At 45.2% G+C, this 26,937-nt stretch overlaps 1 protein-coding gene across 2 annotated transcripts; it reads right to left on the bottom strand.

Moving 5' to 3' along the window:
* Nucleotides 1-335: 335 nt before the first annotated feature.
* Nucleotides 336-26,385, bottom strand: ABCC6 (ATP binding cassette subfamily C member 6). 2 transcript variants are annotated; one of them, XM_065850906.2, is made up of 31 exons: nucleotides 26,063-26,383; nucleotides 24,428-24,604; nucleotides 23,957-24,082; nucleotides 23,261-23,398; nucleotides 22,118-22,243; nucleotides 21,489-21,550; nucleotides 20,581-20,712; nucleotides 19,801-20,013; nucleotides 18,754-18,931; nucleotides 18,121-18,282; nucleotides 16,507-16,599; nucleotides 15,757-15,960; nucleotides 15,466-15,612; nucleotides 14,657-14,744; nucleotides 14,287-14,356; nucleotides 13,451-13,577; nucleotides 12,794-12,970; nucleotides 12,198-12,365; nucleotides 10,585-10,768; nucleotides 10,036-10,099; nucleotides 9,399-9,519; nucleotides 8,172-8,379; nucleotides 6,770-7,080; nucleotides 6,043-6,242; nucleotides 5,343-5,469; nucleotides 4,659-4,760; nucleotides 3,782-3,928; nucleotides 3,084-3,242; nucleotides 2,676-2,842; nucleotides 2,052-2,246; nucleotides 336-1,561 (listed from the first exon to the last, which is right to left on the bottom strand). In XM_065850906.2, the coding sequence occupies exons 1-31, from the start codon at nucleotides 26,111-26,113 to the stop codon at nucleotides 1,453-1,455; spliced, it is 4,533 nt and encodes a 1,510-aa protein (XP_065706978.2). In that variant the 5' UTR covers nucleotides 26,114-26,383; the 3' UTR covers nucleotides 336-1,452. The 2 variants fall into 2 exon arrangements, with proteins under 2 accessions (XP_065706978.2, XP_071671435.1); XM_071815334.1 differs by lacking the exon at nucleotides 336-1,561 and having other exon boundaries at nucleotides 2,109-2,246; nucleotides 2,676-2,870; nucleotides 26,063-26,385.
* Between the last annotated feature and the right edge of the window lie 552 nt (nucleotides 26,386-26,937).

Below are 26,937 nucleotides of genomic sequence, written 5' to 3'. Positions count from 1 at the left end.
ATAACTTGTATCTGTTGCTTGATTATTTTTTTTAATTTTTATTTTTTTTCCTGTGCCCTTGAGTAAGGGTTGAAGAAAGCAGAGGGAGAAACTTGCCTCTCTCCTGGTGTTTGAGCAGCAGTATGGCAGCAGGTGTTGGACTTCAGTACCTCGGGCATGTGCCCAGAGAAACTGTCCACTGCTCCTAATGTGGGTGAAGAGGTGATGGAACAGCTGTGGCAGAAGGAACTGCTGGGTTTTGCTGCTCTGGGCTGATTCCGCTCAGTTTGACCTTTCCCATCCCCTCCCACTACTCCTTTTACACCGTATTTACTTTGGCTTACTGAAGGGAGCCGTTTCAATACTCGATTGTATTTTTATTTCAGCTTTCTAGAAAACTTTTAACAAAAGTCCCAGTAAACAGCAGCATTTCACAGTGTGGTTTGTTTGTCGCACTGTCCTGTTGTGATTCCTGAGGAGGGCCGTGGGGACAGCTCTGATGCAGCTCGGCTTTGCTGTTGGGGGCTGTTGTGGTTTGCTGAAGCACCATCTGAAGCGACCGTGCCAGAGGCTCCGTGGTGCCGGGGGTGAACTTGCACTTCAGGAGAAAACCAGGACTGAGCCAGCGGGTCGGGAGGTGAGTCGGGTGTCCCAGTGCCACCTGCTGCCCTCCCCAGAGCTGCTCTGGGGGGTCAGGGGTTCCCCGCTGCCTCAGGATTTACCACATGGTGCAAGAACAGTGCCCAGGTGAGCAGGTCTTGGACTGAATTGGTTCTGCCTGGAACTCAGGGCAAGCTGTACATGTGTAAGCTTGCTCGCTACCAGGTAAAGTCTTGTTTGCTCTCCATAAAACCTTGTTGGCTTTTAAAAATAACTTGTGTAATCTTTAAGCATGGCTCCATTTATAGCATAAATCAAAAATGATTACAGAATCCCAGAATGTCAAGGGTTATAAGGGACCTGGAAAGCTCATCCAGTGCAATGGAGCAGGAACACCCAGCTGAGGTTCCACAGGAAGGTGTCCAGGCGGGTTTGAATGTCTGCACAGGAGGAGACTCCACAACCTCCCTGGGCAGCCTGGGCCAGGCTCTGACACCCTCACCATGAAGAAGTTTCTTCTCATATTGAAGTGGAACCTCTTGAACCCATTGCCCCTTGTCCTACATGATGTGGTCTTTTAGCCTCTTTGCTTTTATAGCATAAGAGGAACACGGTGTTTAAGTTCTGACTGGCTCATTTTCAACAAAATAGTGAGGTTTGATATCTGGAAACATAACGAAAATGGAACTGCTATGTTTCCTACAGAAATAACGTGTATCCCAAGTCATCCCTTTTCATCTACTCACTGCGGTTACAGCTCAAACGAGATTTGGTTGAGCATCAGACATTTCAGAGTGAAACCAAGGTAACAACTCAATTACGAGGTCAATTATTCCTGGAGGTGGTGGCATTACGGTCTCTGCCATGAGTGAGTCATGCAAGGCCTGATTCTTCCATCAGGCTCCAGAACAGCCCCTTCTGAGCTACTAAGCGTTCCGGAGTATCAAATTCAGCTATCCGACCATTTTCCAAGACTAAAATCCTGTGAATATGAAAACAGAAGTGTAAGCTTGGGGCTACACCAGCAACTCTAACGAACTTAGTTATTCCTAATTATTTCTATAATAAATTTCGGTACCTGTTCATTATTCACCCAAGCTTTTCAGCTGGGAAACAGCTGTGGGACAGATACAGGTTTTGAGCGTTGAGTTTGTGGGAGCAGCGATTTTTGGCACCTGAGACTGGGGTAAGATTTATAAGTGTGTTTTAGCTTCACGATTTAAGATGAAGCAAAGTGCTGTAGCCGTGGTTTTGCTGTCAGTGGGGGATAAAGGAGTATGACACAGCATGAAATGCATCATGTGCGAATAAATGATCTCCAGTTAACATAGTGGTGCCTAGCTGGTGTAAGGCAGCTCCTGCAGTCTCTAAAGCTTTGGGGTTGAACAGGGAAAGGACAGAAATGAAACAGCTGTTCGCTGCCACTGTGCGGTTTGTTGTGCTCACACAGGTTGCCTGGCTGGGGGCGTTACCTGTCGCAGTCCATGATGGTGTTAATCCGGTGAGCTATTGTTAGCACGGTGCTGTCCTTGAACTGAGTTCTCAGCATGGCCTGAATCTGAAGGTCAGTTTCTAAATCTACCGTGGCTGTGGCCTCATCCAGAACGAGGATTTTGGCTTTCCGCAGAAGTGCTCTGGCCAGACAAACCAGCTGCTTCTGCCCAGCGCTGCAGGTGAGAAGAGGGATGGTAAACCGAGAGCAGTAGGTACTGGGGTGAGGATAAGGGATTAATTTGAAAACTAATGAAAAGGTGATGGTTCCCTTTCCCTGCAAGGGTGATTGAGGCGGATGACACTGTGGGTAACAGTACCAACAGCCCATGGAAATGCAGCATGTTGCTCTAGCACCCGGGAGATCTGCACCGGGAACGCGATTCCGGTGTTTCAGGTACTGCACAAACACACCACAGCAACCAAGTCTCTAGCTCTTCCACTTAGTGTCCTATGATTTGATTTCATGCTGCCAAACAGGACAATAATGCATCAATTTGCTGTCTGGGCACCCTTTTTTTTACTGCGTCAGACTCCCACCGGCTGCCTGTTCCCTTGGCCCGCGGGCCGGCCCTGCCCCGCTGCTCTTTCTGCAGATGCAGTACCTCAGGTTTTCCCCTTGGTCAGTGCATTTATATTCCAACTGCTCCGGCAGAGCTGCAACGAAGTTCTTGAGCCGAGTCAGTTCCAACGCTGTCCAGATGTCTGCGTCTGTGTGTTGGTTTAATGGGTCGAGATTCATTCTTAGGGAGCCAGAAAACAAAACTGGATCCTGAGCACAGAGATAGTACAAACAAGACCTGAAATGGGTTAGAAAAATGAGCTCTCGGGTTTTCCCTCCTGGGTGCAAACCTGTGGCTGATGTTACATTGAACTGGGAGACAACCACTGCATGGGGTCGTTTCCAACTTGGACATTTCTGTATGTCCCTCCTCTAACAGATTCTTTCAAATCCTTTCGAGGTGTTAAGACTTAGGACAGGGACTGAAGCATTTTGGAAACTAATTTCATACCTGGGGAACGACAGTTATCTTGGTTCTGAGGTCATGGAGACCTAGTTGAGCAATATCGAGTCCATCGATGAAGATCGCTCCTTCCGCGGCTTCCACTAATCGCAGCAATCCCACGGCAAGAGTGGATTTCCCAGCTCCTGTTCTTCCAGTTATGCCAATCTGTAAAGCGCAATGGAAAGCTTTTGGTTTTGGTGTTGATTGTTTCCCACAGTTGGCCAGACCCATTGTGTAGTTCCTCTTGGGCTTTTGAATTGTTTCTATTGCATAGATCAAATCTTCAGGGCTGTTCAAGATTCACATAGTGTAGCGATACATTCTTAGAGGGAAAATCTATTGTTTGTAATTGTTTTGTATGAAAATGAATCTTGGAAAGCCTTTGGCAAGAATCACTACAAGAGCTGGCAGCTGGAACAGGGCCTTGATGTGGCACGAGATTTAAAAAGTGAAATTCCTTCGCTGTAACTCCGCTCACCTTCTGTGACGTGAACTTTCACTCAGAAGGATGCTCGGTGTGTGCAGCAATCCTGGAAGTGCTGCCACGTGCAGGAAGAGGGGAGCGGTTTGACAGACGGGCTCGTCTGCAGCTTCACGCTTACGAGTTACTGCAGCTGGGTACAGGGCAGGGGCTGTGCCCGTCTGATGGCTGCAAAGCGCCGGTCACGCTCTGCAGCGCTTCTGAAACCAGGGGCTTAGCTCACCTTCTCCTGCCCGTGGATGGTGAGACTGACGCGCTTCAGTGCCAGCTCCAAATCTGGCCGGTATCGCAAACTATAGTTTCTAAATTCAATTCTCCCTTCAGTGAGCCAAACTTGATCTTGAAGTTGGCCATTCAAAGTCCAAGGTGCCTAAATGGATGAAAACAAACAGCACTGTAAACAGCCGATTTAAATTACCAAACCAAGTGGCCATACTGAAACGAAGACTTCTGTGCCAAATTCCTCTGATCTATTCACTGTTTCTAAAATAGAAAAAGGCCTCCAACGTTCACATTGCAAATGTTGACTTTTTATTCCATGCAAAGAGACCACTCGTCTTAACTGAAAATGAGGGTGAACATTTGTTTGCGTGTCAGAATTCTGACATTGAGTGGTTCAATAAAAAAATATTTATAGGCTCCTGTAAACAGGACTGTGAAAGTCTCCTTTAGTAGAATCTTGGGGCAGCATATGGAGAAATAATTTTGATGACTACAGAACAGGAATGATTGCACTGGAGACTTCTTGTGGCTAAAGGCTATCTGGCAGCCATCAGTTATCAGAGTCGCATCTGAGCTCGCACAATACTTGCTCCAAATATGGGCAGAAAATACGGCTCGTTCCATGAGTGTTACCAAGTGAAGCTATTTTAATGGCAATCTAATGCTTAACTGTCTGAAGGAAATAACGATGATCAGAGGTTACAAAACAAGCCTGGGCAGTTGGATAAAACCCAAATGCTGCAGTTCTTTAAAGGAAGCATAAGTGGCCTTTTAGAAGGGGAAAGCTAGGGGTTTTCTCCAGGTGGAACAGAAAAGTTACTAGCGTAGTTTGCGGAGATGTTCCCCTCTGCTAGTAGGGTCAGTAGATGGTTATCTACCTCCTTAGGAGTCCTCGTGTATTCTCTCACTCTCTCCACAGAAACGATGCTGTTCTCTATGTCCGTCCAGGCACGCACCATCCAGTTCAGAACACCAGTTATCTGCCAGAAGGACACAGAAGCATTTGAGCAGATAAAATAAGTCCTGACCTGTGCTTGTGAGGTACCTGGTACTTTATCTTAGTGTTTATTTGTAAAGACTTCCGCATCAGCTAATTACTTGAGAAATCATCCCTTAAAAGGCTAAAAATTAACCATGGATCCTAGTGAGAGTTTGTAAAGCTGTGTTTAAAGAGCCTAGCCAGCTCTCCCTCTTAGCTGGTTTACAGAGAATGAGATGCTACTGGCTTGGATGCTAAAAGATGATGTAGCTGGTTCTTAGGCTGTTGTGTAACTAGTCTAGAAGCAGGTAAGACACACTCACGACCTCACTTCGGTTGCTCAGATCATGCTGTGACTGAAGCCTGAGCTCAGATACAGGAGGAAAAAGTGACTGCTGCATGTGTTTGAGGTTCATTCTCTAAGGGCACACATGCCCTAGAAGCTCTGGGTTTCAGCAAAGACAGCAGGGTTTGGTAGGAGAAGGCATCTAGAAAGCCACAGAAATTGTTCATGATTTCTTAGAAATGGAAATGGTAGCAGAAATTAGAATGCAAGCATGGTGTTACTTCCGTACTGAGTTACCTGAAGAGCATATGAAATCGAGAAGCCAGCGGTTCCCGGACTGAGATGCGTTCTGCCCATTGCTGCAAACAGTGCTGCAAACAACACGATGCCATTGCCCAGAAGCTCCAGGTTTGTAGCAAGCCACCTGCAAGAGGAAGAGAGCGCAGGGCTGTTGCTGGGTCCCCTCTTCTTTTCTCCCAAGAGAATCTGTGATTACTTTGCAAAACATTTGTGGAGCAACTACAAAGCCCTTGTCCTGCTCTGTTTGCTCTTATCCAGCCACTTGTTCCTGGGGAGCAGAGCCCGACCCCCCTGGCTCCAAGCTCCTTTCAGGCAGTTCAGAGATCAGAAGGTCTCCCCTCAGCTCCTGTTCTCCAGCTGAACCCCCCAGGTCCCTCAGCCGCTCCCATCACACTTGTGCTCCAGCCCCTCACCAGCTCCATTCCCTTCTCTCAACAAACTCCAGCACCTCAAGGCCTTTCTTGGTGTGAGGGGCCCAAAACTGACCCCAGGATTCGTGGTTTGGCCTCCCCAGTGCCCAGGACAGGGGATGGTCACTGCCCTGGGCCTGCTGGCCACACGACTCCTGATACAAGCCAGGATGTTGGTGGCCTTTTTGGCCACCTGGGCACACACTGGCTCATGTTCAGCTGCTGTCAACCAACATGGAGGCCATGAAGAGTAAACTCTAATTTTTTTTCACACTGCAGATTTGTACCTGTCAGCAACTGCTCCTGGGAAGCATACTCGCTGATTCTCATCCACTAGAAAATTGCTCTTCAAGATAAACCGCTCCTGGTCCTTGTAAGCGCGGATCACGCTGCTGCCTTGGAACGTTTCTGAAATGTGGGAGTAGATGGGTGACCTGCTGGCAGCCTCTGCACGCCTCAGCTGGCAGGAGGTGCTGACATAGAAGTGCTGGTGCAAAGGGAAAGGGAAGAAGTGATAAGGTTTATGCCTCCATGGAGGTGCTCCATAGAAAATCTGGGAAGGTCTCAACAACTGCAAGAGTACGTATTATCTTAGTGTTATAAAACCTAATGCACAGGTAGAGGAGACAGCTGACAAAGCATTTGAGGTTTCCGAGTGCAATGGCAGAGCTGCGCAGCTTGCCATGGATATATTGAAAAGCAGTGTAGGAATTCTGGAGAAAAGGATAAGTGCTTTTGGTGTTAATATGATTGCATGTACACTAGTGGAGACAAAGGATGTAGCTCTAGGTAGGATCTGACATAAGGAAAGCAGAAGCCTCTTCGCGAGGTCTCTGGGATGCTCTGGAGGGCTGAGGTGATGTGGGAAGCGCCACTGACATTTCCTTGTTCAGATGCAATTCCTGATGATGAAACTAGTTTCTGCAAGTGTCCTGGGAAAAGGAAGGAGGCTTTCTGCAGGGACACAGTCATGCTGCTTCAGCCTCTGCTGCCTGCTTATCCGTGAGCTCCTACCTGGAACGCAGCATAAAGCACAGTCAAGGGCACTATGGCCATTGCTGCCATGGGTGTAGCCACTAAAATCACAAGGTAGATCTCCAGCAGGTGGAACAAGAATCCCAGCAAGGACTTCAGCTTGTCAGGGATGACGGAGTCAATGGCATCCATTTCTCTGGCGAAGCGGTTCAGCAGGTTTCCAATAGGTGTTTGCTCGAAGAAGACCATGGGGGATCTCATAACATTCCTCAGCAACTGCAGAAACAGCTTGTGTGACGCTAACACGCCCCCCAGAAGGACTGCTGCTGTTGAAAGGAACCTGCCAAGGGCTGTAAGATTAAAAAGTCATTGTCACTGGCTCTGAACAAACTCGCCTTGGAGTTCCCCTTTGCGAGTTCATGATTTTCACTCTGTGCTGTGAATGCTTTACCAGTTGAAGGCACTGACTTTCTCTTCGGTAGCTGTTAAGCCCAGGCTCAGAGCTGCAGGGTAAAGTACCCTGTAGGGCAGTCACAGAGGGGCTGAAGACCTTCCAAGCGAGCATGATGGGGGCCATGGATTCAGCAACTTAAACACACTGGACAAATTCTTTATTCTTCACAAAATGAGCTTGTCTGGAATTAGCTGGAGTTACTCAAAGTTTCAGGTTTCCTGCCTCTCCCTTCGCTGTTGGCACAGAACAGTACCCAGCCCTTCCCACTCTTTTCAGCTCACTCAAAGCTTTCTCAATCTTTTTAACTTGGGCTGAGATGTTTTCGGATCTGATTTGTCTTAAAACAATGATGTTTTGTTTTAGTTTTTTTTTAATTAGAGCGATCCAAGGAATTGTGGGTATTTTTACAAAGAAAAATTTAAAGAAATGTAGAATTCCACAACTTCCTTTTTTCCTCTCTCTTTGCACTTAAAAGGCCTAAACCAAGATTTCATTCAGCATGGAGAAGAGCTGCCACTTGCCCTTGGATATGGTTCATTTATACTGGAGGAGTGGAAAGGAATGAGAGGAAAACAGACATGCCAAAGATGCTGGATACAAGGGGGCAGTATAGAAAAATAAGGATGTCATTGTTCTTCCACTGCTGAATGTTTTATAGGGACTCAGGTAATTTAGTTCCAGCAGGAAATACAGAGGAAGACACTATTCATCGTGGTCTGCTGAAAGGCACAGAATACTTCTAGCATACCATGAAGTAGAATTTCAGGCGGTAACACTGGAAATATTGTTGAGATCCCTTAGAAATCCTCTCTTTGCGTCAGAGCCTGTAGTTTTAGGTCCCATGCCAAACTTTTAGGGCTGGTGCCAAAGGCCCTGGAGGCTCAGAGCCCAAGGGTATGCACTTGTTTATATTCTGAGAAAACATCCTGGATATGGGAAAGGGAGATGGAAATACAGAGAACAATTAGGTGAGTTCGTTCCACGAACCTTGAACGACTCCTAGTGCACCAAAGACTCCAACTCTCAGCTCTGTGTGCTGCTGTGTCCCATTGTGAACAGGGTCATCTGCCCACATGCTGAGCCAGTAACCACGAGAAAATGACATGGCTTGCTGACACGTGAACAGCAGGATGATGTACACACACAGCAGAAAGCCTGTCGCCTTCAGGTAGGCTGCATAAATCGAAGTATTAACCTGGAGCGAAACAATTGGGAAAAAACAGGAGGAGAGGTTGGCAGGATCAAGCTTGTTAGCAAGGAAAAGCAGCTCCAAAACAAGGAATGATTTATTATTTGATTATATGCCATGAGCCATAGCAACCATGTTAATTCCTTTTCTGTTTTCCTCACAGATGAATAATGAAGCTGTACTTAAGTAAATAAATGGTGTTAATGAGTGATTATTATCAGCTGATGAATGTTATTGCAATAGGTTTGTGTCACTGCTGGAAGGCAGGTAAGGCCTGGCTTACACCAGGCAGTGGTTGTCATTTGTTGTGGGTGTGAGTGACAACTGTCACGTATGGCCCTGACTTTGTGAGTAACTGCTGGTGGCGGAGGCGAGGAGATGCCTGCCTGGAGCTGCCTCCTTTGGTGTGTCCCCCTTCTCACTCTCCTCTCACCACCAGCGTGTAGCCTCAATTCTTCTTCTCCTCCCCACATGATAATGCTGCTGTGATGTGCCCTGAGCACATAATTCATCCATGCCTGACTCCTCCGAGCTGGAATCCCATGTCTGCTGCCTCTTTACTACTCCCCACCAGCCTCAAGAGTTTGTGGACAGACTCAAAACTGCAAGTCCCTTGCCATCTGTCCTGTTCTGTCCCTTACCACAGCCTTGCCCTGATTGCCTCAGTGCACTTCCCCCTCAGGTTAATTCTTGAATCAGAGTCTCTCTCCTTGAGTGGTCATGAATTATTTATTTTCCTCTCTCATTTCCATAATGTACTCTCTGCAATGTATGTGCATTATTCCTATTTTGGAACCAGTGCTTAGATCGGGGCATCCAGGGAGATACAGCTTGCGGAGAAGGTGCCAAGTAAAATAATACTAAAATGGCTTTTTCTCAATTATAGGGCAAGCTCATACAGCTCAGCTGACTTTCCTGGAGTCACGCTGGTTTAACTTGGGCAGGAGCTGCTTTCCTGCCATGAGGGGGTCAGTTATAAACCCTCAGTACGTGTCTTTGCTGGTACACGAATGTGCTGTGCTTACCCTGCCAGGCTGAGTTTTCTCTCCCTTGGTTAATGTTCCTCCAGGAGCTGCAGCAGTGGTGTGGTCCTGACTGACTGGAACGGGCTCCCTTCCCGTAGCAGAAGATTTGACTGAATTGTCACTTCGTAAACAAAACCAAACCAACAAATAAAAGCTTTCAATTCTTAGCCGAGGCAATGAGACTTTTAAAGCTGGATATCTTTACCCACCCTCCCCTATATTCACATCTGTTTTGATGGCTGTGGTTTTTGGGATCCTCCAGAATGACCCAACCGCTGTCCGTATTTATCCCAGGGCTGTTGACAGAGGCTTTAAGCCTCTGCCAGCTGTGGCGGGTTTGATGTGAGTCAGACCTTCCAGGCCCGCTGGGAGGTGAACAAGCAAATGCAAGCAAATGCATCGACATGCCTTGGATGGGAGCTCTGAACAAATCCCAGCTCCTTGCAAAACCTTGAGAAAATATTGGTCAACAGCCCCATCCAAGAGTGGTTTCTTACCTGTTCTTGAGTGACGTTGTTTGCTCTTATTATTATTTTACAGATCAATCCCAAACCTGTATCACACTGGGAGCCTCCACATAGGCTCCTATGGGCTTTTGGAGCAAGTTCTTCAGTGTCAGAAACGGCTTTAAACTTACCTGAAGAGCTTCTCCTGTGACAGAGCATTTCTAGAAGTGTTGGTGACTTGGCTGTCTCCCATAGCTGTGAAATAAATGCATTCTTTTTCTAAATGTTTTAGAATCTTGTTTTGTCCTGTATAGCCTTTGAGAGATTGGCAATACAGAGGAAAAATTCATTACAAAGAATTGTTTCTAAGGGTAGAAATATCAAGGTGAAGCTTGAAGAATAGCGCATATAGTGGATAATTCTGTTTACTGCACGATTGTTGGCTATTAAGATGAAAGTGTCTATTCAAAAACCAGTTTTGAGGTAATGAGTCAGCTAATTTGGCAGGCATGTTTTATCCCCACACACAAAGCGCCAGCTTACTGTGACTGGATCTCTGCTTTAAATGTCCATAATAGAACAAATGTAAGACTGGCTTTCCCAGTTTTGTTCTCTTTCTCTCTTCCCAAGTGTGAACAGCAGCAGCTCCCCTTCCCCCAGCTCTGTAATGTTAAATATAATACGAAGGAAACAATTGACTGAGAGACCCAGTAAGAACGATTCCAACTCATTTGGGTTACCTGGAAGACTAGTGCCTTCCTTCTCTTCTGCAGCGATGTGTGAATGAAGAAATTCCACAAAGTTACCATTTCTCTGTAGAAGTTGTTGGTAGGAACCGATTTCTGAGATTGTTCCATCCACAAGCAAAGCAATGTTGTCCACATGAGGCAAAATGTTGATTGTGTGAGTCACCAGCACACGAGTCTGCTCGAATAAAGAGGGGACAGTTAGAGTTGTGCTGGTGTTTCCCTGCTCACTCAAGCTGTCTTCTAAAGACAGATGTGTTCTCAGTGCATGCTGTGATTTTTACTAACGTGGAGATATTTTTGCATTTATTCCTACCACTTCTGTCTCCAATGAGGTTTATCTCCATGGCACAGCTTTGTGCCATTTTTGAAAGTGCAGAACGTGGGAGCAGAGGGCTGAAGCAACTGCTTTGTGTCACGCACGGCACAAAAGAGAATGAGAACAGAAGCTTGAGTCCCAGATGAACACCCAGTGTGCAGGAGGACCTTCTGCTTGCCTCACTGACCAGTTCCATGCTGTTGATTTCCTCTCAGGCTGAAGCTCTTAAGTAGAATGATGTTAATTGAAGAATAGGTCAAGTTTATCGTCACTGATAACCAGTATTTCAGAACGAAATGCCTGAAAATGTCATCACCCTGAATGGAGTTGGAGTGCAGCTCTTTTTCATTTAAATTTCTGAGCATATTTGCACAGATAAGTGTATGTGGGAAAGGATGTAAGAGAAGTAATTTTTCCCCTAGATAACAAATTGGTATGTTGTATATTTCTAGTATACAATCAAGCCCTTTGAGTCCTGGAGTCTGATACCCTCTTTCTTTGTCAGTATTTTTGTTTCAATGTGATAATTACATTCTGATACTTGCAACCAACCTACATATAAAGAGAAAAGTATTTGTAAACAGACATGTCTGTTTTAATTGGATATTCTAATGAAAGAAATTATCTATTTTCTTTCTACAATGCGAAACTGAATGAAGTATTTGTAGGTAATTTATGCCATAAAACAGACAGAGCTGTCCTAACATCCCTTCTCATGTAACCACATTTATTACCCAGATCACTTGACAGCAGAGAAATACCATGCAATAACAAAACACAACCAACGCAAAAAAGAAAGGCAGAGGAGTGTTTAAGATAGATTTCAAGACTGAATTTTAAGTGATAACCATTTGGGTGATGAGAACTATAGAGGTGTCATTGAGATACTCAAAAGGGATGGGATTAGAATGATAAGATGCAGTGAGCTGGAAGAGATCAGACAGCTCTTCCTAACTATACTAGAAGAAAATCTCAAAAAGGGAGACAGATAATGCTGACGGAAAACCAAAGAACTATAAACTTGCTGTGAAGTAAGGCTGCAACTGGGCACGTGGACTGCATGAGGATAAAGATAGTCTTGCAGGAGCCCCTATCTTTTCAGTCGTCCTCCTCCCAGGTAATTCACAGCAGGGCTGCCATGTGCTTCTGGGCTGCAGAACCCATTCCGCTGCCACCATTGTTACCGGTAGCACTCGCTGCCGCTAGCGAAAAAGAATTTGGGAGCCTTTGCTAAAGTGAGTAACCCAATCATTTTGCAGTCTTCTACAGTTCAGGATTTATAACACACCTTGTCCTTCAGTAAGCCGTTGGGTCCAAGAACATGTTCAAAAATGTGCTGTCCAACATGCGCATCAACAGCCGAGAGCGGGTCGTCTAGCAGGTAAATCGAAGCCTTCTGGTACACGGCACGAGCAAGGTTCACTCTTTGCTTCTGCCCTCCCGATATATTTATTCCCTGTAGAAAAAAAGTATTGATAGTGTTTATTCCAAAGCTATAGCACATTTGCCAACTGTTGGTTCAATTTTACACTGACTTCCTTATTTTTAAATCAGTGCTTCTCTCTCATCTCTCTTCTTCCCCCACCAAAAAAAATAGGCCACTTCAGATGCAGAGGCAAACTCTGTTGAGCAGCACCACCCTCCTGCAAAAGAGGACCCAAGAATTAAGTGGATTTTTTAAATTTTGACTTCAGCACCTCTCATATCTCTGGTTAGGTTAACTGCCAGGAGATGGGCTTCAGACCCCGTTAAATCATGGCCTGACTTTTCAGAAATTACTGAGCACCTGCCTCCTGCAAGTTTAGTAGTTTTGTGGGTGTTTTAAGCAGGACACCCAAAGCTACTCATGGAATAGTTGGCCAAAATATGAACCTAAGCCAATACCTTTTCTCCTATTTCACTCTTCTGCCCTGCAGGGAAGCTCTCCAAATCAGGCTGCAGCGCGCAAGCATCTATCACTCTGTTGAACCATGTCTCATCCATCTCTTTCCCAAAGAGAATATTATCTTCCACCGAAGCATTGTGTATCCAAGCTTGCTGGGGGACATAAGCTGTGGTGTCCTATAAAAATGGAAGTAGAGGAATGTCACCAATCGTCATAAACTCAGCTTGACACTGAGGGAACCTGTCTTTGAAGAAAAACTCTCCCAGTAAGATTTCTAGAAATCTGGAGTGATCATCACTACTGATAGGTCTCGGAGAGCTTTGCAAAACATGAGTCTTGCACTCTTGTTACCCTACAGAGGAGGCAACAGCAGTGCTAGTATCTGACGTGATTTACCAGGATGCTGCTTCAGGTCACTGTCAGAGCAAGAAACGGAACTGCATCTTTCAAGTCCCATTCCAATTCCCATTCCCAAGCGCCAGGCTCATCCAGGAGGTCTTAAGCATATTTGGATAAATAAATGTGGGCTGCTACATACAGCCTTTGTTAAAATTCAGCAGAAAATGGGTTTTCATGAAGTACGCCATGCCTTGGTTAAGACCACACTGTTCCTAAAGACAGCCTAATTAGAAGCAAACGTGTGGGGGAAACCTTACCTTCACGGACACGCAGCCGTCCGTCTTCTCCAGCTCACCCAGTAACGCTGACAGCAAGGAGGACTTTCCAGCACCCACCTGACCAACTACAGCAAGCAAGGAGCCCCTGGGCACGGTAAGATCTATCCTATAGAGAATATGTTAGTTTCTTATCACTTTTTAGATACGTTTCATGAAAAGAAAATGACCCAAATTCTTGCTATTGTTCTGTAGTAATAAAAATGTACCAACAAAACCCCATCATTTCATGCTTGAGGCCTCAATGGCACAGCTACTCTTCCTGTCCTGCTGAGTTTTTGCAGCAGAACAGGAGTCTTCCCTGCAAAGACACTTCCAACCAGAAAGTCTTCATCCACAGTCCCACCTGAGTTTCAAGCCCAGGTCCCCACTCTGGAGACAGACTAGCCCAAAGCACTGGATGTAAAACATTCCTGAACATCAGAACTTTTCAACACTGTTTCTTCTCTAAAACTGCAATGCCTTTTGAAATAAGCATGTAGTGATACCAAATATAATGTCTGTATACTATCAATTCTACTTTTTAACTTGAATTACTGTAATTTTGTATTTGTACAAGAAAATCGTGTAAAGAAAGTGGTCTCCATATATTAAGGCGACATCCAGCTACAGGCACCTTCCCATTTATGTGCTCCCAGGTATGAAAGCAAGATTACATTCTGTCTGACTTTACAATTTTCAGAATTCAACATTAAATATGAAGCAAACTCAGAGGTCTCTAGATATTCCAAACCAGTGTCACTTAGGCCCTAAGGAATTAGTTCATTCAGCATCCACCCTGACCTAATGAACTGAAATGACTAAAGGTAAGTCTGTACCTTTTAAGACAAGGAGAAGTTTCTTTGCTCCAGCAAAAAGTCCCATTTCTTATGGTGATACTTGCGTGTACTAAAATGTGACGAGAAACAGAACACTTGTAAACTCAAAGGTAGGTACAGAAACATCCCTATTTTTGTGTCTTTATCTCAGTGTGTATTTATATTATATAAAATGAACCCTAGGTATGAAAAGAAGGGGTTAATTATCAGATTAGATTTCATCACTAGAAATAAATAGGGCTGAGAGACAAAGTGAACAATAAGGGGCAAACATTTTTCTCTCTTGACTGCAGTAGGCACCCTAAGAGTGGGAGCTGAACAATGGAAGCTGCTCTTCTTAGAAGACAACAGCGCTGACACAAAAGCTTACCACAGCCAGAAGAGTCTCTGCCAGAGCTCTCAGGATTCAGTTCTTCCAGATTCAGAAAAGCCGCTAAGCGGTTTAAAGAAACTTTGGCCTGAAATGAAGAACCACACAAAAGAGTAAGATTTCTAATAGAAGGGGAGCTAAAACCCAAAGTGAAGACCCAACTTGAAGACTCACTTAGACTGTTGAGTAGGTGGGATGTTTCAGACGCCGTATGCTTGGACGGACAAATGTAGCACTTCCTTACTTTAACTGCCTTTATTTCCCCGTAGCTTAGCAAAAAAACAAATTCTTCCCTGTGTTTTCTCTTTTGCTCACGCAGTGAAACTAGCACTTTTTTCTCCAATTCATCCTACAGTCTTTTCAGGGATTGCTTCTGTACGCGAAGAGTTGTGAGAGTCTTCTTGGGGTGCAAGAGGAAAGTGCAATTTCCCAATTTCTTAGAGGACAATGACTTGCTTTCCTCTGTGCTAGCAGGGTTCCCACCGATCTCCTATGGAGATTTTTATCTATTCTGATTTATGTGATTAAAAACAGAACTGGAAGGACCACTGAGATCTAATGGTGCTTGTGATTGGCCTCAAACTACTTAAGAGTTGTTCTTGGCGACTTTCATCAATATATGGAGCCTTTCTGAAAAACAATACTACAAAGTGCTTTTACCTGCAAGTCCTTGTACTTCACTGTTTCACAACAGCAATTAAATAGCCCTGACATTCAAAGCACTAAGAAATCCCCACCTTTACGTGTTAGTGGTGATGTGTAAAAAACCAGTTATGGCCAGAGAAGAAGGAACAGAATCTCCAATTAACCTGGACAGCAGCGTTAATGGAGAACGGCAGGAAGGAGTGCGCAGTGTTGAGAATGTTGATCAGTGTTAAAGACACAAAGGCCTTCTGGGCATCCAGGACGTGCGTGTCATCCACCAGCGTGTAGACAGCAAACATCACAAACGCAATCTGAAAGGGAGCAGAGGAAAAGCAAACTATTGGCTTCAGATGGGGAAGAGCTCAAGCGTGACAGGCCCCTTCCTCAAGACTCTGGAGATGGAGGAGAAATGGAAGTAATAGCACATGTTTTATGTAGGAAGATGAACCACTCACCAAGAAAGTTGAGGAATGGAAAGAAGCTAAAGATGCTGAGAAGAGAATCTGAGATCTTTTTAGGGCCTGAAGCTCCTCCTTCCTGATACCAAGCACTTTCTCCATGAAGGTTTTCTCCCAGCCATACAGTTTGATTACTTTAATGTCACTGAGAATGGCATTGGTGAGTTTGGCCCGCTCATCTTTATGTTTCATCTGGATCTCCTGTAATAAATGTTGGAGTTTCATAATTTAATAGGTTGAAAGTTTAAAAGGTGTTTAAAAACACCTTATTCCTGCCTATGAATTCTGAATAAATTTCCCTGCACTTGAGCTGCATATCCTGTTTTGCTTATGAATCTTCCAGGCTGGGAAATAGTTTGCTTTTTATCTTCAGAGCTTTATTTTTACTGGTAATACATAAAAAACCACAGAAAAGGTGGGCAAACAAGGTAAAACACTGAATATGCAAGAGCTTACTCTGAACTTCAAGAAACTCTGCAGGCTTTGAATCCTTCTATGTTCCTGCAGACCGTCATTGTCACCATGAATAATAAATATGAAGCTATTGCTTGATGTCAAATGTTACTGACATGCTTCAGTAAAATACTACTTTTTTTTTTAGAACATGCCTACTGTAATAATCAGTGACCTTGGGTTCCCTGTGATCCATTCCTGGAAAAGCATGGCAGGCTTTAATTTAGATTTTAAAGTAGTATCCTGCCTAATTCAAGTCAGTAAAGCACTTAATTTTTATGAGGTAAAATGTACCTGGAACTGACTCCTCTTCTTGGTGATCACAAAATTCAGAGGCAAAAGAAACAGGAATACAGCAATCGAAGCCAGGGCAGATGGGCCAAGAAGCTGCCAGGAGAGAAAAGAAAAAAGGAAGAACCTCTGGTGATCACTAGAAATTACTGTTTTCCATTCCCCCTAGCTCACCTTCCCTCTTACTTGAACTTAGACCTAACATCTGTCATGGCTAAGGTTTTACTCCGATCTTGCCTTTGCCTTTCCTGGGAATTGTGCTCCCTGAGCCCTGTGGATTGTTAACTCGTCAGGCAGGGTAACTCCCGTCCTCGTCCTCTGCTGAATTTATTTGCTTCCCTTTTAGGAACTAGATTGGTGCTGAAAGCGATCCAGGAGCAGGCTGGCAATTCAAGTCATTTCTGACTTCCCTTCTGTCCCTGGCTGTGTTACGGAGGACACCTTGTGGCTGGCACCAGGAAGTGACCCAAACAAAACCAGGTTTTGTTCAAAAAACAAACCCAAACCCTCAACAAACTATTCCTGCAGCATAAATAACCCAGCTTGTGTGAATTTACATCAACCACTGAGATGAAATGGTGGCATTATACTGTGTCACAGACTTCTGCGGCAGGGTTCATCATGACTTATACATCAAAACAGAGAGCTTCTTTCTCGTGGTTTAATTACATCTTTCTACAGATGTTCGCTAGAGAGGTGAGTGCTGATGTGCAAAGAGAGATATAAGTATTCTCTACGCAAATGGTCTGTGAGCACTAGCACAGAAAGTGTTAATTATGCTCCAGCTACATGCAACCACATCCAGCTCGTCAGCATCACTAGAAAGGGGAGGATGATTTTTCGGCAGCTATAGCACGGCTACTAATTTTCCAAGGTCACCGTATCCTGCCCAGCACAGGCACAGTCTGTCCTGGTTCCCAAAGGAAAATCTTCAAAGCCTCTGGGAAGCTCCTGGGAATCAGTTCTCTCTATAGGGCTCAAACTGCCATCTGGTGTGCTGCCAAAAACAGGGACTAAAATATGGGGTTCTCCTGCTGAGAAAATGCTATACATTGAACGAAGCGGAAAAGGATCTTTTACATTATCATCCTTTATTTCTAACGCAGGTTTTCCTTTCTCTGTGCTAAACTGCTGGATACCTATGAAACTCGATGTCTCCAATACTCCATTTGAATATCATAGAACTTTGCTTCAAATAGTTTCACTGATCCTGAGGTAATCAGGATGAGGTATTTCAAGTTGCTTTTTCAGTCCATTGCCCTTTATGCTCCAGAACTGGACCCTCAGCCTGCACCAGGCCATCACATTTTGGTTGAAAAGAGAAGTGACAGGAAAAGCTGAGGCAGAAATTTATCACTCAGCTCGGAATAACCATATACACACTCTTTCCCTAAAAAAGACTTAATACTGAATGAACAGTGAGAAGATGAAGTGAAGGATTGGGTAGGGATTCTACACCGATGAAAATATCTTCTAAAAAGAAAAGCGAATCCACTATGCTATAAAGCTAAGAAAAATACAGCAATTTCAGTTTATCCAGACTGACAAAGCTCTAAGCAGAATTTTGAAAGCTCCTTTTTCCTTTGATACCTAGAATAGAAAGGGATAATCTTTTACCTGCCACAAGAAGACAAAGCAGATGATAATCCGAATAGGAGCAAGCCAGGTCCCATTAAAATAGATAATCAGATCCATTAGCTTTTGGACATCAACAGATACGAGATTAACAATTTCACCTACTGTGGCTGCTTTCCTTGATGCATTTGACATAAGTAGGATCTAGACAGGGTAGAGAAGAAAGGAAAGGCATCATCAAACCACAGCTTTGGTCCAAAAATCAAACACGTTTATCTTCCTTAGAAAGAAAGGAAAAAAAAAAAAAAAGAAAGAGAGATGAAGAAAAATGTCGCATCCTAGGTACTAAAAACACACTGTTGCTTGGGATATGTGACTTCAATCTAGGATGAAGAATTTATTCCTTTCTCCAACCATAATCTACAGCATAAGAAAGCTTATGTTGTTTTTTCCTCTGTCCTTTACCTGGATATTTTCAGAGGTAAGTTCTGAAAAACAAATAGTAAAATACTTCCCAAATACTGTTGAGAGATTAATACAGCACAGATTTACATCCTAAAAGTAGTTTCTAATAGCATCTCCCCTGATATTGTTAAGAACAATGTACCAACAATGTCATAATTCCTAATGTAGGGCTACAAAAAAATGAGGCTGAAAAGGAAACTATAGACTCACCTTCCTGTACACAAGCCCCATGACTGCAGTTTTCAGTCTCAACCCCAGAACAAGACATATGTACATATATCGTTGTTCAAACAGAGTCTGGAGACAAGCCAAAAGGAACATAGTGAAGGCATAGAAATAGCCGTGCCAGCTGGGTGCCTCTCGATCTTCAATGAACTGCAGGAAAAGGCTGTGAGACAGGAGCAAAATGTTGATGAATCCACATAGAACTCATGAAATTTCAGACACACAAGAATGCAGAAATACCAGGGATTTTTCTGTATTTTCTCTGACTTACATTTATCAGTAAAATAACAGAAGTGTTGGAAAAACGGCTCACTGCTCTATGTAGTATAATGTCCTGATTTTTGACTCTTGGTTTTGAAGATCTGATCTGATCTGATCTGAACATCTTCTACGGGGAGACCTCATTTCCAGTGTTAAGGATGGCTCCTGAATGTTGTGAATTTGTCAGAAATATGCAAATTGGGAGCCATAATCTAAGGAAGTCATTGACATTTCTAGAACTTCTTATCTTTACGACTAAGAAGAGATTTTGCCCTTGAAAATGTTCTGTAAAGCAGGTGTGTGTTGTACCAACACAATCTACGAAGCATTACGTCAACTGACTAAAGAAGCTATTTAAGATGTGTAGGATGCAGAGATGTGCTCTTTATAATTAGTCAGGGAATACAGAGCCTTAAGAGTACAGCAAGTGGCTGGCAACCTGTGCAAATGATTTGTAGCACCATCGAATACCTCACTCCTGTTCTAGTAAAGTTGTTGAAAGGCTCAGTTCAGCCCGTCCTTTCCACTGGTGGAATATAGCAGTGGAGAAAGTGTGAACAGCTTTAGACTGTGGTTTGGGTGTTTTTTTTTTCCCACTGAGCTGACTGTGGGCTTAGCACAACTGATAATCGAGCTCTTTCGATCAGCAAGAGGAGATTCAGGTGTCTGTGTGTGCACCCGTGTGGGTGCCGGTGCACACACCTCTGTGTGAGCTCAGGCACACAGCAACCTTGTACGTGTGATGGAAATACATGATGAATCCGCACGTACCTCAATAACTTTGGGATGGAGAACAAGAAGACATCACAGATAACTAAGCAGCCAGTGCCGAGAAGGAAATAGGTTCCAAACATGCTCCAAAACACTTTCAGTAAGGGCGCACTCTGACTGTGCTCTGATTGCAGTAGAACCTCTGTCTCTTCAGCTTCTGCTGTTCTAGTTTCACTCTTCTGGGCCTTTCTAAATGTAGCAGACTCCATTTTTCTAAAGAAAGAAACAATGAGAAAGCCAAACACAATTGGAGAAAGACTGGCGATCTCATGCTTTCAAAAACTCAGTCAATACCTCACAGTGGGTCTCATGCCATGACTAGTGTAAATGCTCATCATAAAACATTCCCTCTCACAAAAACCTGACAGTTCCATCCTTCCAGGGCTGGAAAGATGTTCTCCAGCAGATTCCAACACTTGAAATCAGATTTCACACAGAGGAACTCACCCACTGAGGGGGTTAAAGACCCCCAGAGTGTTACTTGGGCCATTTTATGTACACTATCCTTTTCTTCTTCTTGTTTAACAGACAAATAATTCAGTGGAATTGAATCTTTCAACCGTTCTGTTGTCCAGGCAGGAAGCTTCTAGCAGAGTTTATGTTCAGAGCTGGACTGTGTGCTGAGGCAGCCTGTCTGCACTCTGTGGGGAACAGCGGGGATTAAAGCCTGTTCTGAGATGGCACACAGCACCTGTGAGCATCTTTGCTGCTACCATCTTTGAGCCAAGAGAGAAAACTGCCCGGCTGAGCCCTGACACACACTCTAGATCAAGTACTCACTGCTGGGTTCTGCTGCGACACTTCTGCCATTCTCTTTCAGCCTGGGCAACAATTTCTTCAGAGGAGTCCTCCTTCCTCACTGGCCACAGGTGATCTGTCCCCAAGGGCTGCCGCCAGCCTCTCCACACGAGCCTGGGGACACACAGACTGCTGCGAGGGACCACAGGTAACTTGTGCATGTAATGTTTTCAAAACAGATGGGCTTTCAGTTAGTGCACCACAGCGAGCACACAGGGATTTAAATAAGCACTACTCAGGACTATCCTTTCTCAGAATAAATATCAGTGTTCAGGAACAGCCACTTTGCTTCAAATTCTTATGCTTTCTTCTGTCAACTTCATCAGGATTTGGCAGTAAACCCCAGCTTCTAGTCCTTACTGAGAGCTGGGTCTTGGGCAGTGAGGGACAAAGCTCAGTTTAACTTACTCTATGCCTCAGTGAAACCGAGATGAGTCCTTATCATTGTGGCCATTAGGCCAAGGTGTGTAATCGCTTTTCTCCCGAATGCTGAGCAGAGCCTGGGCTCATGTCCTCATTTGCTATTTTCCCCTTGCCCAGTATTTGTTACAGGAAGGTCTGGCAGGCAGTGGTTGGTGTACAGTGATTTTTTGAGATGATTGCTAAGGTCTATTTCAAGATTGGAAGGGTAGTTGGAAGGGGGAAGAGAATTATCTAGAATCACTAATTTGTGTTTTGAACTACTGTGAGAAAAGTAAGTTAAATTTCCATAATTTGGTCTGGTGAGAATACTTCAAGTCCCCAGAGAAAGAATTTAAATCCTCACTGCATAAGTTGACTCAGGGACTGAGATATTTCCTACTGGCTGTCATCTACACCTTTGCTTATGCTGCTGGGTATTTTTTTTCTGATATTCTAGCAAAATCACATTTTTTTCTTTGTTTTCTTACCCAGAGAACCACCAGTATGTGATTTTGGAAAGAAAAAAGGTGCTGGCTTCTGGACACTGATTCTGATGGGAGAAAAAACATGGGTGATATTTATATATAGAAAAGGGCATGTGTCAGATGAATATAATTCCCTCTTGTGCTTCCTCAGGAAAAACAATCAAAAGTTACACACACCGCATTCATTGACCAGGACAGTGTAAATTGTGGAGGATCAAGGGGATCGGGAGACTTTGGAGAATTAGACTTTGAATAACATCTTAGATGGAGGAAGAAATAATATATTCCTCATAACCAAAGACATTTATTTTCTGAAGCACCGAGCTCCGCCATACTCACACCTCAAACAGAGTTCTGCTGCACAGGAAAGCAATGTGAGCCCTATCTACTGGTTTCAATAAAAAAGAAACATGAGTATGGATTGAGCATTAAGATTTCGGTTTTCCAAAGCACACATAGTGAGACAGAGTACTGTTATCCCATATTTTGCTGGTTACCTTTTAAAACCATTGTTCTTTATACAGAACAATGCATCTTACGTCTCCCAGATACTCACGTTCCTGTGTATCCCCATAAATTTAAATTCCTGTTTGAGGGAAGCAGTGCGTTATGAAAAGCTATGTTATACTTACAGGGTTATTGACAGCTTTAGAGAAGAAGGGAGGGTGATCAACTAAGCAGAATAACACGAGTTCTCCTAGCACCAGGCTAGTGTAAAGGTAAGTTGTGACATGGTGGAAATCGTCTTCCAGGAAGTCCTATGAAACAAAAAACTGCTAAGAACGAGGTAAGAACCCTCACATGAAGTCAGCAGAGAACGTTGGCTTCTCGTGTTCTATCAGCCATAAGCTCTGAGTTTTGGTTCGAAGCATTTATTTAAAGTGTAGTTATGTAGAGCCACTTAAATAGGTAACTCCTGAAACCGGAATACCAGAAAATGCTAAATAATTGACATATTATTTATAGTGATGGTTTTATCGGAGGCTTATTGCAGTCTAGCCAAGTCAGATGTCCACATTGCATTGTTATTCAGGGAACTTCGGGTGCTCTGAGGGATACAAGCTCCTTGCCCACCCAGTGGGATGAGTTGTTGATGTAAGAAAGCAGCTGCCAGGTTTTGTAATAAATGGTGTGTCTACAGGGCTCCTTAGAAGGAGTTTTGTGAATGACAAAGAGAAAAAACATGGGAAAAGGTCTGAGTATATTTTTGGAACTGTATTTTGGTACCAAGAAGTGGCAAAGTGTTATTCACCAAGAGGCCTGGTGCCTGAGTATCATTCAACACAGCAGGAACAAGCAGTTCCCAACTGGCTTTTGTTTAGTGGCCCCATCTTTTCCCATACCATTTAAACACACAGGTAACATTAACTTTTGTTTATTCCTTGTGTGATGGAAAGGTACAACTGTTCACCTGAGAAAAAAGGCCACTCACAGTAAGCCTCAGCTGTGTGAACCCAGCCAGCAATCCTCCACAAAGAAACATTCACCACAAATATCCAAATAATACAAATGTAGAATATATCAGTTTTTGTGACAGCATTTATGTTCATTTTGCTTCTATTCATACATGAAGTCAGCTGAGCTCTCAGAAAACCACACTGTCTGTATTAAAGGGTAACACGGATGGAGATCACAAAGTGTCACCAATCATTTTTCTCAGCACATATTTTAAGAGAGGAATTTGGTTCTCACCTCACAGCTAATGCGGCAAAAAAGAGCTCTGCTGCTTATAGACTTCGTACCCCTGCACATGAAAGGTACGTGGTTTCACTTACTCTTTCCAGGGCATTTTGGACTTTGGAAACAAACATCACAACTGCAGCCACGAACGAGAGCAGCCAGTAAATCCACAGGATGCCTGAAGACCGGATGCCCATCATTCTTTCCGCCTGGGTAAGGAACATGGCAAGGATCTGCAAGGAAGTACAAATGTGTCCAAATAAAGAGCTGGTAATGGAACGATGAGCATTATTATCAAATTAAGGGATACAATAGAGAAAAATAAGTTAGTTTCTTGCCCCAAAATTCAAGATGTTCAGAGCTGCAGTATTGTTCATAAAAGGCTAAAACTGAAGAGCATTATGTGCAATTTTGCACTCAAGAATGTTTCTTCAGAAAGGGCAAGTAACAAAACTACAAGTGGGCCAACAGGCTGGGAGGATCTAGGCTGTGAAGCCGCAATGACAGCAAGGGAGGACAGGCACTTGTGTTGAACAGAAACGCCATTTCATTCTAAACCGCACTAAATTGCATACCATGGTTGCGAGAAACTAGGTGTACACTGCTCCCAGGGCTCTGCACCACAGCTGCAGACCCAGTGCTCTGCCCCAGCTCCGAAGCCCAGCAGAACCTCACAAAACACATCTCCCCATCAGCGATCTTGATGCTCAGAGATGAGAGAAACATGAGAGATACAATATCCACCCAGGAGGGCTAAGCCAGGCCAAACTCAGACAAAATCAAAGAATTACCATTGTGATTCCCACCACAGCAGGGCTAATGAAGAAGGCTGGAGCTCGTGGGATTCCTTGGCTTATTTCCCACAGTACGAAGAAGATGGTAGAAAAACACAGTATTACCAGGATGAATCCAAGGACCTGGGGCAGAGACAGAAAACGTGTTGGAATGGAGTGAAATGACGATGGGACGATCTACTGAATCGAATGCTCCAAGCAGGCTGGGCGGTGAGACTGGAGGGATGGAAGAGCAGGTTTGGGATGGAGAGCATTATGGGAAGCAGCAGGGAACCAAATGCAAATACAGGAGAGAAGATCTTACAACAGTTCTTCCTAAAGCTTTACTTGATTTATACTCACCTCACTTCACCTGACTGATTAAATGTCAGAGCAAACACAGAGATGGATCATCAGAAAAGAGTTAATGATTTGGAAAAAATAAGTTCTCTATCAAAGTTGTGATCAAACCCCATCCTCCACCCTTACCATTTTGGCTTTGAAGATGTAGGACATCCTGATATAGCCTTTGTTTTTGTGTCGAAGGTACAAGTAGTAGAAAGGAAAACAGATCCAAAGGTAGGCACACGGGATCCAAGCAATGACTGTTCTCTCAAAGCACCAGGTAAATCTTGGGGTGTTCGTATACCATGTCTGATTCCAGTCCTGCCACAGAATCAACACAGAAATGACATAGTAAAGTTAATGTATGCAGAATTCCACACACTAATGCAAGTTGCTAATGCGACAACTGAGATCTATGATGATGTTAGAGGAACTTGATTCAGGGTTTCAATGTAAAAAAAGTGGCAGAAGAGGGGCTGCTGGAGAAAAGAGTGAGGTGACACAATGGGGGGGGAAGGACTCAGCAGCATTTTAGAGGGATGGAAGTGGCGAGGAGGAAAAAAAGGTTGGAAAGTGAAAGATGCCAGAAAAAAGGACATAATGTATCACAACTAGTGAGAAAAAAAGAGAGGAAACTTATTGAATGTGGAATGAGAAAAAGTAATTTGGGAATGAAAAAGATTATCAGTATTTGAGAACCATCAGAATAGTCATTAGGGAATGACTGGTGAAATGGAGATTAGCAGGAAAGAAGTGCCCTAGCACATAAACTGCATCACGACTGCATTTCCTCAGCTGTATTTACAATTCATTTATATATTTTTGACTGAACAAATAGTTGGATCTCATCTGCTAACACAATAATACTAAAAATACAGCAACTGTAAATGAACAGACAAGGGTATTTTCTCTTCAGCAGCTTGTGGAGGTGGTTTGAGTCCTAAGGCTTAGGGACAGAAATCATTAGATGAAAAGAGGGAGCAGATAATGGATCACAAATTATTATGGGAGTTTATCAGCCTCTGGGATGGAAATCCACGTGAGTCTGGACTGATTAACCCATTAGAGCCCTTTCAAAGGTATTTCTGTAGTGGGTCATTCAGCAGATACTTTCACCAGACAATAAAGGGACCAGTTTCAATGTCACAGAACAGTTTGTGTTGAAGGGCCCTCCCCAGCTCCCCCAGTGCCCCCCCTGCCATGAGCAGGGACATCTTCACCAGCTCAGGTTGCTCAGAGCCCCGTCCAGCCTGGCCTGGGATGTCTCCAGGGATGGTTCAGCCACCACCTCTCTGGCCAACCTGGGCCAGGCTCTCACCACCCTCAGGGCCAACAATTCCTTCCTCATGTCCAGCCTGAATCTCCCTCCTTTAGTTTAAAACCATCACCCCTTGTCCTGTTTCAACAGGCACTGATCAAAAGTCTGTCCCCATCTTTCTGATCAGCCCCTTTTAAGTCCAGAAAGGTGCAATCAGGTCTCCCCAGAGCTTCTCTTCTACAGGCAGGGAAGGATCTTCTCTTCCTTCCAGCACTGCAGCTGGGCTACCTGTTCCCACACAACTCTCATCAAATTCACTGTAACTGGATAAAGCCTTAAGCTGTTCCCTATTTGCATGAAAAGTTGTCCCTGGGAGGCAAAGTCCATGACAGCAGCAGCCTGCGATGGCAGAACCCGGTCCGCCCGCCCCAGCTCCCCGCGCTGGCCCGGGCCCGGCTCAGACAGGGCCCCCGAGGGGTCCCGGCAGCGGGACGGAGCTGCGGCCCCGCTCGCTCACTCACCCAGAGCCCGGCGGGTCCGCCGCGGGGGCCGCACAGCGCAGCGCCCGCCATGGCGCACGGATCGGGCCGGCTCGGTGCCCCGGGCCGGGCTCAGCGCCCGAGGGCCCCGCGTTTCCTCAACGGGCAGCGGCCGAGAGCCCCGTTCCCGCCTGGCGTGTGAGGGAGCCCCGGAGCGACCCGTCCCGGCTGGCGACGGCGGGAGGTGCCGTGGGGGCAGCGGGCAAAGTCCGGCCAGGAGCTCCGCGGGGTCACCGCCCGGCGGCAGTGGCGCGCCAAGCCGGACACCCCAGCAGCGGGACGGGGTGGGCAGGGGCCGGGGGCTCCCGCGCCTCCCTCGCCTCAGCCCGGCGGGCGGGCAGCCAGGGGGCGCCGCGTCGTGTGGCCCCGCCGCGGGCAGCAGCGCGTTGGAGCACACGGGAGCGGGGGTGACCCCGGGGGCGGAGCCGTGGCTGCGGGTGTTGGGCTGAGGTCAATTGTCTGAGGTTCAACAAGGCTGAGTGCCGGGTCCTGCACTTGGGTCACACCAACCCCAGGCAGCGCTACAGGGGAAAGGCAGCTGGGAAGTGCCCGGTGGAAAGGGACCTGGGGGTGTTGGTGACAGCGGCTGAACATGAGGCAGTGTGTGCCCAGGTGGCCAAGAGGCCACCAGCATCCTGGCTGGTACCAGCACTGTGCTGGGCACCGGGGAGGCCAAACCTCGAATCCTGGGGTCGGTTTTGGGCCCCTCATGCCAAGAAAGGCCTTGAGGTGCTGGAGCGAGTTGAGAGAAGGGGACGGAGCTGGTGAGGGGCTGGAGCACAAGTGTGATGGGAGCGGCTGAGGGACCTCGGGGTTCAGCTGGAGAACAGGAGCTGAGGGGAGACCTTCGGATCTCT

The sequence above is a fragment of the Patagioenas fasciata genome, chromosome 15, assembly GCF_037038585.1.
Source record: "Patagioenas fasciata isolate bPatFas1 chromosome 15, bPatFas1.hap1, whole genome shotgun sequence".
In the NCBI taxonomy this organism is placed as follows: Eukaryota; Metazoa; Chordata; class Aves; order Columbiformes; family Columbidae; genus Patagioenas; species Patagioenas fasciata.
The sequence above is the reverse complement of the archived record's forward strand: the minus strand, read 5'-3'. Positions and strand labels throughout refer to the sequence as shown.